The sequence below is a fragment of the Protopterus annectens genome, chromosome 1.part2, assembly GCF_019279795.1.
Source record: "Protopterus annectens isolate FY-2018-M chromosome 1.part2, PAN1.0, whole genome shotgun sequence".
In the NCBI taxonomy this organism is placed as follows: Eukaryota; Metazoa; Chordata; order Ceratodontiformes; family Protopteridae; genus Protopterus; species Protopterus annectens.
The window spans coordinates 1,216,063,101-1,216,080,017 of record NC_056727.1 but is presented as its reverse complement, the minus strand read 5'-3'; the positions used below and the strand labels follow the sequence as shown (position 1 = coordinate 1,216,080,017).

The following is a 16,917-nucleotide window of genomic DNA, read 5'->3' as shown; positions in this document are numbered from 1 at the left end:
TCTCAAAATCTAGGGCAGGCTTTGCCACTGCAGTCCTGCAGGGCCTTGTAGCTGCTCCCAGTGCTGTTTAGTTCAATCCTCCCATCCACAGCTTTGGGACTTTACCCAAATGTAATGACTTCAACAGTGAAATACGAAGAACATAATACAGTTGTGTACACTTAAAATAAACGTAGATGTTAGAGTGTATTCACTATTGTAGTCCAGGTTACCCACCCGCCATCCCCCATTCTATACCTTTTCTTTCCTTCACTATACTCAAAAGCCTTTGTGGTGTATTTGCTTTTAGTTAAAGGTAAATTTTGTTTCTAAAGTGCATTTATATATTTACAGTTTATATATTTTTTGTTCCCCATTTGGGGGGCACCTGACATCTGGGACAAGAAAAACCGATTAAAATGGCGTCGGATGCATGTTTTATACCCCTGACGTCATGGAAGAGGAGACAGCAACTGATGCAGGACCCAAGACTTTGTTATTCAGGCCGACTGAGGGCATCCTGCCAACAGATTACCCTAATGTAATGACTGCAACAGTGAATACAATCCAACATCGACATTTATGGTAAGTGTACACAACTCTACTTTCCTCTGCTACTGCTGCCACTAGAGTGGCTTCTCATCCTACTCCCAAGACTAGGTCCGAGAAGACTCCAACTGCTAGACTCTTAAGTCAGCTAAACAGGAGTGTAAGTCATCTTTGGCCTCTACCTCTGGACGTGCAAGTCCTGAACCTGTTTCCTTGAGTTCGCAGGATCTGAACGTCCCCTGACTTTCAGATCTTGGAGCTGATCACCTTCGGCACCCAAATCATGCAAGATTGCCCTTCTAGCTCTGAGCATTCCAAGCCCCTTTCTTGTCAAAGAAGCAACTTGGGTAGGGTGGCTTTTTCCTTTTTACTATCACTTCTCTTCGGTTGCTAGTGTCTTCCCCATCTCTAACCCAGTGCATTGTCTCTGCAGCTTGGATCTGGCATGTGAAATCATCTTCTCATAGACCCTTCAAGTCATCTTTGTTGGCTTCTTACCTCTATTGATAGAAGTTGGTGAGCGGCATGAGAACTACTGATCTGGAGCAGCTGATGTGGTCCTTTTTGCATATACAGATGCAATTAAGTCTTATTCCCCCTGGGACAGTACTGGGACCCTCATCTCTATCCTTCTGGCTTCCTCCCTCGGCTTATTCGGATCCAAGGTCTTCGGGACTGGCAAAGTTTCCACCCTCTGAACTGAGTCTGATGGCTTTGTCTGACTCCATCCTGTTCCTTGTAGCCTTGACCTGGACTTGTTCGGGCCTGCCGGCACCTTTGAGCCATTGTCAAAGCTAGGGTTTCCATGTCTGTGTCGACAGTTTCTCCTTCTGGATTGTTGTTTTCTCTTTGAGTTCTAGCTTTGGACAGCTTGGTTCCAATCTCAACATTGGGTCTAGGCACGGCTCCCTTGGGGTCAGGGCAACGTTTGGTATCCTGTGGTTTTGGGACTCATGATCAGAGAGGCCTGCCTGTGCCTTTAGATATTGTTATAATGTTTTCTTTGAGAAGAGTTGGATTTCTCCAAACAGCACCCTTTCCCAGTTTGTTTCTCTGGCCAGTCATCAGTCTGCTCCAGGACAGCCTACGTCTGCTAGACCCCAGTCTGACCTCATGGCAGGCTTCCCGACTCCCATTCTGACAAGTTTGGGAATGGGGGAAGTTTGAGAAAAAGTGCAAGAGCAAGCACTTGAACTTCCCTGATGAGTCTCTCACTGAGGTTACTGAACTCGAGGAAGGAGAGGGTTCCCCTAGGTACCAAAGTGATGACTCCTGTTTCAGTGACTTATTGGAGCTACTTTACCTGAGTGGAGGCTGGATCACCAAAGCCACATCTCTGGCAGAGTCAGTATTTCTGGACACCTTTGGTGTAGGCCCATCCATGCATTGGGTGGCTCCCCCTCCAGATGTGCTTTTAGATCTGGTATTCTTATGGGCATGGAAGGAGCCTGACACAATGGATCCCATTCATAGAAAGGTGGATAAAGTTCTCGCCCCTCCCAAAGACGGGCCTCATTGGACTAATGGGCTGGCTGTCGATGCAGTTGTATTGGTGGCAGCCACCAAGGATGAGATTTCTAAGGAGGGCTCCGCAATTCCCCTCTCCCTTCCTCAAACAGGGAGCCTTGAGCAATAGAGTAATTAGGAAAGTGTGTGCCTGTGCCTCCACCACCTTTGCATTAAGAGCACTTACCTCCTTCTCACTTGACAAGTCTTCACTATGACCTAGTGTCTGAAGTGTCGAGTACCCTCAAGACATGTCAGTCTGCAGATACTTGGAAACAGGTGGAGACTTAGTTGTCCACCTTAGATTCCATTGCCAATGATTCAGTGAGACTTATCTGTAACGCGGCTGATAAAGCATCTGGAGCGGCACACTCCGGGGTTGCAGTGTGGCTCCACATCTGGATGCAATTATGTAACTTTGAGGAAAAATGCTTTGAAAATGTCTGCAATGTCCGTTTTGACTGTTGCTGTGTTTGGTCCCAAGGTTAAGGGCACTTTGAGCGAACAAGATGGGAAAACCATCTTGACATCACTCTGTGCTTCTCTACCTCCCCAGCGGACCTTTTCTTGCGATCAGAAAGGGGATACGCATTTTTTTTTTTTCTTTCCAGAAAGTCACAATTCTCTTCTCACAATGCTGTTCAGGAGGGTTCCTCCTGATTGCAGGAGGTCATATAGACGCTGCCTTCTGGGCAGAGACAGTCAGCAGAATCAGGGTTTCCATGGGTCTTTCTGGCAAGCCCTTCTAATTTTCTTGAAGGTGGTTCTACTGCTTTTCTCTGGAGGCAGTTTGGGTCCTGTAGCTCTCCACCCAAAAGCTTGGGAGGCCATCACTTCAAACTCCTGAGTATTGAGTCCTATCCAGAGGTTATTGCATTCCCTTTTTAGAGGTCCAAAACTATCACCTAAACTGTCTCGCAGATGTTCCACCCCATCAGAAAGACTGTGTAGGAGCAAAGATTCAAAAGCTGCTCCTAAGTGGTCATTCAGGAGGTCCCACCAGACCAGATAGGATCTAGTGTCTTTTCCCATTTCTTTTTAGTTCCATATAAAACAAAGGACCTTAGACCAGTTTTGGATTTGAGCAAAGTGAACTAATTTGTCAAAATGGCCAAGTTTCCAATGGTCATATTGCAGTCCATCTTACCTTTTTCTGAGAAAAGATGATTGGATGTACTGAAAAAAAAACTCGACACCATCACATCAAGATAGATTAGCGTTCTTGGAGGTTTCTTCGTTTCCGTCTGGGAGACTATCATTACCAGTTCAGGGCCCTCCCATTTGGACCCCCCCCCCCGGGTGTTTACTAAATATATCCGTGATTCCAGCCTAGCTCCGGCTGCAGGAGTTTCAGGTCTTTTCCATACCTGGATGATTGGCTCCTCATTTCCCTCACAAAGGCTTTGTTGATCTTGGGCAGAAACTACTTACTGCAAATATGCATTGCAGTCAGCTTTGACTTGTACAGGCTGAAGCCTTGATTATGTAGAGTTCACTGGGTGTCATTTAGACTGTCCATCAAATTGCTCTACTCCCGAGCTCCAGACTTCTTATCCTTTAGGCTCAGGCTGTGGCCATGCTTGCAACTCCTAAACCAGTGACTAATGCAGATGTTCATCGTGTTACACTGCTGATGTCATTGCACTTGGGTTATCCTGCCGTCAGGCGGTTCCCCAGGCGGCCTGAGTTCCAAAGTCTTGGTCCGGCATCTGTTGCTGTCACCTCCTCCCTGACGTCAATGCGACAGGGGGTATATAAGATGCAGCCGACGCCATTTTCTTAAGTCTTTCTTGCCGCGCGGTGCCCGAAGCAAAAGCAGTTCGCAAGTGCCGGTCGGCCGTCTCCTGAGATTTTCATTCCGAATCCAGAACCGAAGTGTTCTACAAAGCTAAGTACCCTGTTGGGGAAGCTTTTTCTTGCCTCAGACCGATGTCAGTAAAAGTTAATAACTGTATTTCTTGTGGGAAGCAAATACCTCATAAGGATTTCCAATCCCATTGTATCCCATGCCTAGGCCCAGACCACAACGTCACTGGTTGTCTTTTTTGTGCTAGGTTTAACAAGCGCACTATTAAACGTTGGTTTGATTTTGCCCAACATTATTTTGGTAGAAAATTCAATTATACTATGCCGTCGGAACTTCCGACGACCGGAATACACAAAAAGCACAAAGACAAGGATAGGCATCCGAGGCCTAAAACTGATGAAGCCTCTTCTAGGCCACTCGCCGGTTTTCAGCGAGGCGCCTTCGCAGCCCCTAACCGCTTCTGTAGAACCACAGGCCGCCTCTGACTCCCACGTGGAGATGGCTGGGCCTTCGGGCGCACAAGATGTTCTTCATCTCACATTGCTGCAGTCCTTACACTTGGGTAGTCCGCTGTCCTCGGTCGGCCCGAATATCAAAGTATTAGGCTGACGTCGGTCAAGGCGCTTAAGACTGACATCAGGACGTCAGGGTACAAATGCGCATGACCGACGTCATATCCTCAGTCTTTTTTGCCGCATGGTCCGATGCAGAAGCAGCGTTGCAAGTGCCGTTCGGCGTTCTGAAATTTTTCGAATTCGGAGTTTCAGACCGAGTCAAAGTTGGCTAAGTACCCGTTGGGAATATTTTAGTTTTTCTTGCCTCAGTGGTTTACGGATGTCAGAAAAAGTGAATAACTGTATTTCTTGTGGGAAGCAGATACCGCATAGGGATGATCATACCTTGTGTATTCCTTGTTTGGGGCCTGAGCACGACGTTGTTGGGTGTCGCTTTTGTGCTAGGTTCAATAAGCGCACTATTAAGCGAAGGTTAGATTGTGCCAGGTTGGTCTTCGGGAAGCGGTGCAATTATAATATGCCGTCAGATGCTCCGGCCGCTTCTTCAAGAAGCGCAAAGACAAAGCAGCTAAACCCAGGCAAGAAGAGTCGTCCCGGACGCCGGTTCTTTAGAGCGTCAGTGGAACCGGTGGTTCACGAGACTTCTCTGGAGTCCCAGGGGGAGACTTTGATTTTGCAGGATGTGGCCTCTCAGGAGGCAGGTCAGGCTGAAGGGGCTTCTCAGGTTACTGTACTCCCCTCCATTCCTAGGGTGGTTAGGCCCTCTCCTTCTGTTTCCAAGGCTTCTCCCAGAGGCAGGCCAGGTTTAGCTTCTGTTGGTGTCACTCCTAGTTCTTCAGGATCTGTGCCCAAGAAGCACATGCTTAAAATGGCAGAAGATTTAATTACTTTGATTAGAGGTTCTTTGCCCCCTCCTGATAAGAGGCCTAGGGTGGAACCAGAGTTGGGGAGTTTTGAGCAGGCTTAGGATGTTTCTGAGTCTTCGGCTGAAGACTTGCAGGAGTTCTCTCCTTATTCTGATTCTGATGCAGATGATTCGACTCCTTCTGCTTCTCCTCCAGAGGATTTTTCTTTTTCAGAGACTCTTCATTCCATGAGGGAACATTTTAAGTGGGAAGGTCAGGACTTCTCTGATTCCAGGAAAAGGCTTAGGGAATTTTTGCTTTTGCCCCAGCATAGGCCCTTGGCTATACCTCCTGTTCTGGATGTTGTGGAAGATGTGTTTGCAGAGGCTTCACTTAATCCTGATTCTCTGCCTCCTGCTCCTGTTAAACCGGATAGGTATTACAGGGTGCCTGAGGCTCATAAATATCTTTATAAGAGTCCTAGGGCGGACCCAGAAACTGTTAGTCAGGGACCTAAGGGTGTCAAGGCCTCTGTTGTAAAAAATCCGGTTCCTCCAGATAGAGGCCAGAGCTTTGGATAGATGGGGAAAGAAAGTCTATACTACTTCCACCTTAGCTATGAGGGCTTTGAATTGCCAGATGTCCTTCATGGATGCATCTGCAGTCATAACAACTGGGTTGTCCTGTCGTCAGGCAGCCCTTGATCGGCGGATTCCAAATCCGGTCCGCTTCGCTGATGTCGCACTTCACCCGACATCATCTCTGCTGGTCTTCGGGTATAAAGGCATCAGCCGACGCCATTTTCTTCAGTCTTTCTTGCCGCGTGGCGCCCGAAGCAGAAGCTGTTCGCAAGTGCCGGTCGGACAGATCCAGAGATTACTACTACCGAATACTCCTTCGAAGACTTCTAAAAGCTAAGTACCCCGTTGGGGACTCTTTCTTGCCTCAGCCGATGTCAGAAAAAGTCAATAGTCCTAGGGCGGACCCAGAAACTGTTAGTCAGGGACCTAAGGGTGTCAAGGCCTCTGTTGTAAAAAATCCGGTTCCTCCAGATAAAGAGGCCAGAGCTTTGGATAGATGGGGAAAGAAAGTCTATACTTCTTCCACCTTAGCTATGAGGGCTTTGAATTGCCAGCTTCACATGTTGAAATATCAAAACTATCTTCTTTCTCAATTGAAGTCTAAGGTAGATGCTCTGGCGGAAGGCATTGAGTGTAAAGAATTACAAGATTTGGTACATGTCTCTGAGCAGGTGGGTAAGCATTCTTTACAATGTGGTTTTGATGCTGTACAGGCCTCGTCTAGGGTTGCTGCCACTGGGTCAGTTCTTAGCAGTCACGCCTGGCTGAGGGATCAGAATTTATCTGACCATGTTAAGACAAGGATTTTGGATGCTCCTTTACAGTCTGATGTGTTGTTTGGTTCACCTGTGGAGTCAGTCTTGAAGAAAATGGAAGACAAGGCTAAGTCTATGCAGGCTGTTAAAGATTTTTTGCAAGTTCAGCCTCCGAAGTTTAGCAGGAATTGGCCTGCTAAGGGGTGGACGTACCCTTCTTATGATTCACAGTCTAGGGGTAGATCTAGACGTGGTAGGGGCAGAGCTCAGAGCTCCTTCAGACCTAGGACAGGGAGTTCACCTGCACAATCTTCGGGTGAGGGCAGGGGCCAGTCCTTTCGTAAACAGGCCCAATGACCTACCTTTTCAGCTGCCAGATCCTTCTTGCCTGGCAGCACCTTTGGGAGGAAGGTTGCCACTCAAAGGAAAATTGGAGTTTGATTACTCAAGACAGATGGGTATTGGATATCATACACCAAGGTTACAGGTTTTATTTCCATACCTTGCCTCCTTTCAAAGGCATGCCGGACGTTCCTCCTCAGCAAAGACTAGAGGCTCACAAGCAAATTTCTCTGCTGCTCCAAATAGGGGCCATACAACCGGTCCCTCTGCCAGAAGTGGGCCTAGGATTTTATTCTCGCCTGTTCCTCGTACCAAAGAAGGGGAACACGTGGAGACCAATTTTGGATTTATCTATCCTCAACACTTATCTGGACATTCCCAAGTTCAAAATGTTGACGTTACAACAGCTTTTACCTCTGCTGGGCAAAGATCACTGGATGGTGACTCTGGATCTCAAGGAGGCTTACCTTCATGTTCCTATCAGGCTAAGTTGCAGGAAGTATCTGCGTTTTCGGGCTGGGACTTCTCATTATCAGTTCTCTGCATTGCCCTTTGGCTTATCTACTGCGCCCAGAGTGTTCACGAAGGTTCTGGCTCCAGTGATAGCTTTCTTCAGGCTAAGAGGAATACAGATCTATCCTTATTTGGACGTTTGCCTGATTCTGGCCCAAGGAAAGGACGAACTTCTTCATCATTTACAATATGTGATAGCAGTGCTAAGATGCCTGGGGTATTCTGTGAACGAAATAAAGTCCAGTCTAGTACCCTCTCAGGACATGTGCTTTCTGGGTGTGAGACTGAATACAGCATCCCAGATGGCCTTTTTGACCCCGGACAAACAAAAGAATCTTTCTCTTTACTTCCATCAATTGTCTCATCAGTCCAGGCTGACTGCAAAGACAGTCCTTCAATCCTTGGGGTTCATGGCATCTTGTATTCTGGTGCTTCCCAATGCCAAACTGCATATGAGGAAGTTACAATGGTATCTCAAAAATGTATGGACACAGCACTGCCAAGATATGGACACTGTCATTCAGATAATACCTTGCATTCAAAAGGAATTTTTGTGGTGGGCTCAGGAATGTCACCTAAACAAGGGACTCTCTGTGACCCGGCCAGAGGCGAGTCAGATTCTAACGACAGATGCCTCAGACAAAGCTTGGGGAGCTCATCTAAATGGAAAGTGGATACAAGACACGTGGCCTGCCAGACTTCAACATCTACATATCAACCTGAAGGAGATGTTAGCAGTCCAATTTGCATTAATAGCTTTCAAGGATTTACTTCTTCCAGGGCAGGTGTTGGTTCTAACAGACAACACAACTGTCATGTGGTACATCAACAAGCAAGGGGGAACACATTCTTATCCTCTATGCAGACAAGCAATGATTTTGTGGGAGACTGCTCTCAGTTTACAGTTAAATCTTCAGGCAAGGTTTCTGCCGGAGCACAGAACTCCTTAGCAGATGTGTTGAGCAGACAAATTATGGATCCCCACGAGTGGAAATTGGATCCTCATGTATTTCAGAAATTGACAGTGTTATGGGGAACTCCAGACATAGATCTGTTCGCTTCTCCACTAAACTACCAGCTGCCAAAGTTTTGCACAAAAAGGTTTCATCCCACAGCTTGGAAAGTGGATGCTCTTTCATTCAATTGGAGCAATCTTCATGTGTATGCCTTTCCACCTCTGCCTCTCCTCCCAAAGGTACTCCTGAAGGTCAGACAGGACAAGCCAAAGATGATTTTAATAGCTCCAGATTGGCCTCGACAGCACTGGTACCCATTACTGAGAAGTCTGGTACGGGAGTCTCCCTGGCCTTTGCCTTCGATTCCACATCTGCTGTCTCAGGAGAACAGTCATTTACTCAATGTAAAACTTCACTCTCTTCACCTAACAGCCTGGCATATTCTGTTTTAAACCCTGGAGGGTCTCAGCTTCCACAGCAAGTTTTGAATGTTATTTTGGAGGCCAGAAGGCCTAGTACAAGGAAAGTTTACGCAGATAAATGGAAGAGATTTTTATTTTGGAGTACAGCAAAGGAATTTGATGATGTCCTTCATGGATGCATCTGCAGTCATAACAAGTGGGTTGTCCTGTCGTCAGGCAGCCCCGCAGTCGGCCGGATTCCAAAGTCCGGGTCCGGCTTCGGCTGATGTCGCACTCCACCCGACGTCATCTTTGTTGGTCTTCGGGTATAAAAGCATCAGCCGACGCCATTTTCCTCAGTCTTTCTTGCCGTGCCAAGCAGAAGCTGTTCGCAAGTGCCGGTCGGTCGGATCCAGAGATTACTTCTACCGAATACTACTTCGAAGACTTCTAAAGCTAATACCCCGTTGGGGACTCTTTCTTGCCTCAGCCGATGTCAGAAAAAGTTAACAATTGTTTAACCTGTGGGAAACAAATACCTCATAAAGATTTCCACTCTTACTGTCTGCCTTGTTTAGGCCCAGCCCACGACGTAGCAGCCTGTTCGCCTGTGCCTCTTTCAACCGACGAACGCTTAGGCGCCGGTCGGAGTTTGCAGAACAGTTTTTCGGTTCTGATTTTGCGTACATTATGCCGCCGGATCCTCCGACTACCCCAAAAACGCAAAGATAAAGACCGACACTTTCGCGGTCCGCGGTTTCGCCGAAACCACGGTAAAGCAAATCATGAGTGTCTCGGTTTCGCCGAAACCGAAAACTGCTCAAAGTACAGCTGAACCTATTCTTACAACTGAGGCCCTGCTACAACTCTTGAATCGACCTCAGAAATTTTACCCACTACGGTGGTTGACTTATCAGACACCATCCCTTGGATGTCTCTACCCCAGCACGTGGTGCTGCTAGGCCTCCAGCTGCCATGTCCATTAAGGCCTTCGCCAGGGCTAAAGCAGCCAAAACTACTAAAACAGTGCCTGTTAAACCCCCACATCCAGGCCCTCTTCTAGTTCTCAAATGCTTTCTTTGGCAGAAGATTTAATTTCTTTAATTAGAGGATCTCAATCTCACCCAGACAGGGCCTCTCAGCCCCAGAGAAGAGACCTAGGGCAGAGCCCCCAGAGCCAGTGTCTTCTGATGATTCTGCTGATGAATCAGACATAACTGACCAGCCTGAGGCTCCCTTCTCCAATTTTGAAGATTCTGATGCTGAAGAATCCATTCCAGCTGCTTCCCCACCAGAAGAATTCTCCTTTGGGGAAACCTTGCATGCCATGCGAGAACAGTTCCAATGGCAGCAACAGGATTTTCAGACTCAGAAAAGACTTAGGACCTTTCTGCACCTCCCACAGCACAGGCCCTTAGCTATACCTCCTGTTCTCTCTGTGGTGGATGATGCTTTCAATGATGTTTGCTCCGCTCCAGATTCTTTAGCCCCAGCCCCTGGCAAACCAGACAGATTTTACAGGGTGCCAGATACTCATCACCACCGTTACAAGGCCCCACTTGCAGACCCAGAAACTATATCCCAGGGTCCCAAGGCAGTAGCGACCACAGCTAAAACCCTATTCCTTCTGAAAGGGAAGCAAGGTCATTAGACAGATGGGGTAAAAAGGTCTACACTTCAGCTACTCTCTCAGCTAGAGATTTAAACTGTCAGTTTCACATGATACAATACCAAGAGTTTATGCTTGATCAGTTAACTAAAAATCTAACCACTGATGAATCTCTTGATAAGAAATATGTATTAGAGATGGTAAATAACATACAACAGGTTAGCAACCATTCCTTAAAATGTGGCTATGATGCACTGGAGGCTTCATTTAGATCAGCCATGACAGGCACAGTGATAAGAAGGCATGCATGGCTAAAGGAACAAGCTTTACCGGATCATGTTAAAGCCAAGTTGCTAGATGCTCCTATGGACAAGACAAGTTTGTTTGGTACACCTGCCCAGCAGGTTATGAAGAAAATGGAAGAAAAGGCAAAATCTGTTCAAACTGTCAAAGATTTCTTGCAGGTTCAACCCCCAAGGTTTAGCAGGAACTGGCCTGCCAAAAATTGGTCCTTTCCTGACTCCACAAAATTTCAAAGGGGCAGGAATAGACGTTCCAGAGGCAGAAACCAATCCAGAGGAGGTGCCTACAGAGGACGACAGTGGCAAGGTAACAACAGAGGCACAGACACAGCCATTGCCACTACATCAGCACAACCACAGTGACTTAATCCTAAATCCGCCTACCAGGGAACAAATAGCAGCTCCTCTAGGCGGAAAGTTAACCTTATTTTTAAAGAACTGGCATTACATAACAAAAGACAAGTGGATTTTACAAACCATAGATCAAGGTTACCGGTTTCACTTCCACACTTTACCAGTCAAAAGAGGAATGCCAAATCTACCTCCAAATCAAAAAACAGAGGCTCTACGCCAGATAATGGAGTTAGCAAACATGAGAGCTGTGGAAAGAGTGCCAACAGCAGAACAAGGAAAGGGGTTCTACTCCAGACTATTCCTAGTTCCAAGAAAGGAGAAAAGTTGGAGACCAATTCTCGACCTGTCCACCTTAAATACATACATCATTGTCCCAAAATTCAAAATGCTGACCCTACAGCAGCTTCTTCCCATGCTGGGCAAGGAGTCTTGGCTGGTAACTCTAGATCTCAAGGAGGCATACCTGCACGTCCCCATTCGACCAATCTGCAGAAGATACCTCAGATTTCTTGCAGGATCAGAGCACTATCAATTCTCAGCATTGCCCTTTGGCTTATCTACTGCCCAGAGTATTCACAAAATGCCTGGCATCAGTAATCGCCATTGCAGACTACAGGGAATTCAAATTTACCCATACCTGGACGACTGCCTGCTACAAGGGGACAACAAAAGCAAGCTGACAACAGATTTACAAAGGGTCATTTACTTGCTACAAGGACTGGGATACACAGTCAATTTACAAAAGTCAAGGCTGATACCATCCCAAACAAGGACATTCTTGGGCGGAATTGGACACAGTACAACAAATGGCATTCCTGACTACAGAAAAACAAAAGAACTTCCTCTTTACTTCTTGGCACTAACAAAACTGAACAAGTTAACAGCAAGAAAAGTTCTGCAGGCCTTGGGCTTCATGGCATCATGCATAATCTTGGTCCCATTTGCCAGACTACATATGAGGAAACTACAGTGGTACCTAAAGAATTTATGGTCCCAACACAGACACAGTCTAGAAACAGAAATCCCACTAATTCCATGCTTAAAACAGGAGTTCCTATGGTGGGCTCAGGCATGCCAGTCAAACCCAGGCCTACCCTTTCGCAGATGTCAACCAAGCCAGACCATCACAACAGACGCTTCAGACCTAGGATGGGGCCCACATGCTGGACAAATGCGTGCAAGGATTGTGGACACAGGATCAACTTCACCTGCACATCAATCTAAAAGAAATGCTGGCAGTAAAACTGGCAATCCAAAAGTTCAAACCATTTCTCAAAGAGGGCCAGTTGATAAGGACAGACAACACCACAGTCATGTGGTACATCAACAAACAGGGAGGCACTCATTCATACCCTCTATGCAGAATGACCTTGGAGCTGTGGACCCTGGCACTCAGCTACAACATTCAGTTACAGGCAATATTTGTACCAGGGAAAGACAATACTCTAGCAGACATATTAAGCAGAACCACTTCGGATGCCCACGAATGGAAGCTGCACCCGGACATCTTCAAGACCATCTTGAAGAAATGGGGAATGCCACAGATAGACCTATTCGCATCACCTCTCAATCACCAGCTCAAAAAATTCTGCACAAGGACATTCCACCCACTAGCATGGAAAGTGGACTCACTCTCCTTCAACTGGAAAGGCCTAACAGCATACGCATTCCCACCTCTTCCTTTGATACACAAGGTACTACTAAAAATCAAGGAAGAACGTCCAAGGATAATCCTGATAGCTCCAAACTGGCCAAGACAACACTGGTACCCACTACTGAAGAGCATGTCTCGAACAATATGTGGCCAATACCCTGATGCCTTTGATGTTAACTCAGAACAACTACAGCATCATACATCCAAACCTAAAACGCTGCAACTGACTGCATGGAACATCACATAGCAGCAGCTAATCCAGAACTTTCCCAAAGAGTTAAAGACATTATTCTTGAAGCACGCAGACCTTCAACAAGAAGGAACTATGCTGGAAAATGGAAAAGGTTTGTCATTTGGAGTACGGAAAGAGGAAAAGATGTGTCAAACATAGATATGCCTAACATTCTGGAGTATCTGGCCGAACTTCTTCATTCAGGCCTGTCCTACTCCTCCATCAAGATACATGCATCAGCTATTTCAACAGAATACAGCTTTGATCCACCTGTTTTTTCACACCCTTTGCTCAGGCAGTTCCTCAGAGGAATCAAGAATGTAAAACCTCCAAGGAAACCACCATTACCAGCTTGGGATTTAAACTTTGTGCTAGAAATGTTGACACTATCACCCTTTGAACCAGCAGCAACAGCAGACCTACAACACCTGTCATGGAAAACTGCTTTCCTACTGGCAATTACTTCAGCAAGGAGGGTTTCAGAACTACAGGCCTTAATGGCAGTGCAACCCCTCCTAATCTTCCACCAAGATAGTGTCCATGAGGACTAATCCTACATTTATGCCCAAGGTGGTATCCAGAGTGTCTTTAAACCAGGCAATCCACCTACCTACCTTCTTTCCCAACCCACAAAACAGAGGGGAAAGAATACTGCATACCTTGGATGTACATAGACAGCTACGCTACTACTTGGACAGAACAAAAAATAGCAGAAAGACTGACCAACTTTTTGTAGCCTATGCAACAGGAAGGGAAGGAAAAGCTATTTCTAAACAGACAATCTCCAAATGGATAGGAAATTGCATACGATACTGTTACTCCTTCCATGGAAAACCAATTCCACAGAACATAAGACCTCATTCTACAAGGGCAACAGCCACTACCACAGCCTTCTTACGAGGAGTGGCAACCAAAGACATTATTGAGGCGGCTACTTGGACCTCCGTGCATACATTTGCCAAGCATTATAATTTGCCTCTATATTCCAGATCCCGAGCAGGGTTTGCCACTGCTGTACTGCAAGGGATCCTAAACACACCATAATCTACTTTATCCTCCTCCCTAGTTGGCTATGGTATTCTACCCACTTGTTATGACTGCAGATGCATCCATGAAGGACATAGTACAGTTTTGTACCTACCATAAATGTAGATGTCCGAACTGGATAGCATCTGCAGTCAGGATTACCCTCCCTCCTTCCCCTCTGTGGTACTGCTAGGGTGTTTACCCTCCTAATAGCTAGCTGTTGGGGGGAGTCTTTATGGTGTATTTGTTTGTATATATGTACATATATGCTTATTACTGTGTTTACCTTTATCCATTTGGAAACATTGGCATCTATCCAAATTTTAGCCTGCAAGAGGGCTACTGGCATCTGGGGCAAGAAACACTGAGGAAAATGGCGTCGGCTGATGCTTTTATACCCGAAGACCAACAAAGATGACGTCGGGTGGAGTGCGACATCAGCCGAAGCCGGACCCGGACTTTGGAATCCGGCCGACTGCGGGGCTGCCTGACGACAGGACAACCCACTTGTTATGACTGCAGATGCTATCCAGTTCGGACATCTACATTTATGGTAGGTACAAAACTGTACTTTTCTAAGCCTAATTTAAGTGTGGCTCTTCAATATCTTACTGAGTTACTGGACAAAGGTTTGTCCTCTTCTATTAAGGTTCATGCTGCAGCAATTTCTGCTCACTATGACTGTGACCCACCATTGTTTTCTCATCCTTTGTTTAAGCAATTCCTTAGAGGGGCAAAGAATATAAGACCCCCACGTAGAGCTCCTACTCCGGCTTGGGATCTCAATTTTGTGTTTGAGAAACTCACTCTACAACCTTTTGAGCCTGCAGCTACTGCCGAGTTGAAATATTTATCATGGAAGACTGCTTTTTTGTTGGCCATTACCTCTGCGACCAGGGTTTCTGAATTACAGGCCCTTATGGCGGTTGAGCCTTTCTTAATTTTCCATAAGGATAGGGTATCTTTGCGTACTAATCCTTCCTTTATGCCTAAAGTGGTTTCTAGTGTGGCTTTAAACCAAACTATTCATTTGCCTACTTTTTATGCAAACCCCCAAAATAAAGGGGAAAAGGTTTTGCACACTTTGGATATACACAGGCAGTTGCGATATTATTTGAGCAGAACTAAAGGGTTCAGGCAGTCTCAGCAGTTATTTGTTTCATTTGCTTTGGGTTCTCAGGGCAAGCCTGTGTCAAAACAAACTATTTCTAAGTGGATTGGGTTTTGTATTGCTTTCTGTTATTCCCATCATGGTAAGGAGATTCCAGCTGGGATTAGGCCTTATTCCACTAGGGCTACTGCCACTTCTACAGCTTTTTTAAGGGGAGTGGCAACTAAAGATATTTTGGAGGCAGCTACTTTGGAGTTCAGTGCATACTTTCTCTAAGCATTACCACCTTCCACTTTACTCTAAATCTAGGGCTGGTTTTGCCACTGCAATTTTACAGGGCATTTTGGCAGCTCCTACTGCTTTATAGTTTTGCCATCCTCCCTTACCTCTGCTTTGGGATTCTACCCAAGTGTAAGGACTGCAGCAATGTGAGATGAAGAACATAGTACAGTTTTGTACATACCATAAATGTAGATGTTTGAAGATCCACATTGCTGCAGTCCACCCTCCCTCCTTCCCCTCTGTAGTTAGAGGCGGTTGTGTGGTTTGGGTTGTAAATATTGTGGATTTTGTATATATTGTACATATGGTTAGGGCAAGGGTGGTTGGTTGTTTTTTGCTGTCTTTTGGTTTTGACCTTTCTTTTTAGGGTCTTCTGACATCTGGGACAAGAAAAGACTGAGGATATGACGTCGGTCATGCGCATTTGTACCCTGACGTCCTGATGTCAGTCTTAAGCGCCTTGACCGACGTCAGCCTAATACTTTGATATTCGGGCCGACCGAGGACAGCGGACTACCCAAGTGTAAGGACTGCAGCAATGTGGATCTTCGAACATCTACATTTATGGTAGGTACAAAACTGTACTTTATTCAGCCTACCAAGATTAACCTTTCAGAGGGATCCGGAGTAGCTGAGCAACCCACAGCTTCAGAGGGTGTCTTCAGACCTACGCAGTTGAGCATTAAACCCTCAGCTAAGTCTAAGCCTCCTTTAAAATCAAAGAAACAAATACAGCATTCTCCAGGACAGGCCTCCATGCCTAAGAAACAAATGCTCAAAATGGCCGAAGACCTAATCACTCTGATTAGGGGGTCCCATCCCCCTCCTGATAAAAGGCCTAGACAGGATGCAGACTGACTCATCCGACCAGGTGTTCTCTTCTGATTCATCCTCAGACCTAGGATACTCTTTATCCCCTTATGAGGGTTCTGATTCTGAGGAATTCATTCCATCAGCCTCCACGCCTGAGGACTACTCTTTTGGGGAAACTCTACATACCATGAGGGAGCATTTCCACTGGGAAGGCCATGATTACTCAGAATCCAAGAAAAGGCTCAAACTTCCTTTTATTACCTCAACACAGACCCCTTGCTATTCTGCCAGTGTTAGATATTGTGGATGATGTGTATACTGAATCCAGCTTAAATCCTGATTTCTTACCTCCAGCTCCTGTTAAACCTGAAAGATACTACAGAGTCCCTGACTCACATACATTTCTGTATAAAAGCCCTGTAGCTTACCCTGAAACTATTTCTTGGGGACCCAAAGGAGTTAAGGCCTCATCAGCCAAGAATCCAGTACCCTCTGACAGAGATTCCAGAGCATTAGACAGATGGGGAAAGAAAGTATATACGTCTGCAACTTTAGCAGTGAGAGCCTTAAATTGCCAGTTTCACATGCTAAAATATCAGCAATTTTTAATGTCTCAGTTAAAACAGAAAATTCTTCCAGAATCAGATCCTCCTAATTTTAAAGAAATGCAGGATTTATTGCATGCAGCTGAACAAGTGGGAAAGCATACTTTGCAATGTGGTTTTGATAGTCTAGAGGCCTCCTGCAGAGCACAGTTACAGGCTCTGTCATTAGAAGACATGCTT

General features: G+C 46.0%; 1 protein-coding gene across 1 annotated transcript in view; it reads left to right on the top strand.

Moving 5' to 3' along the window:
* HNRNPR (heterogeneous nuclear ribonucleoprotein R) overlaps window positions 1–16,917 on the top strand; it is a 1,454,575-nt gene that overhangs the window by 862,861 nt on the left and 574,797 nt on the right. The window contains exon 8 of the mRNA XM_044060074.1: window positions 726–735. Coding sequence (XP_043916009.1) covers window positions 726–735 — 10 coding nt within the window. The remainder of the gene's footprint in view (window positions 1–725; window positions 736–16,917) is intronic.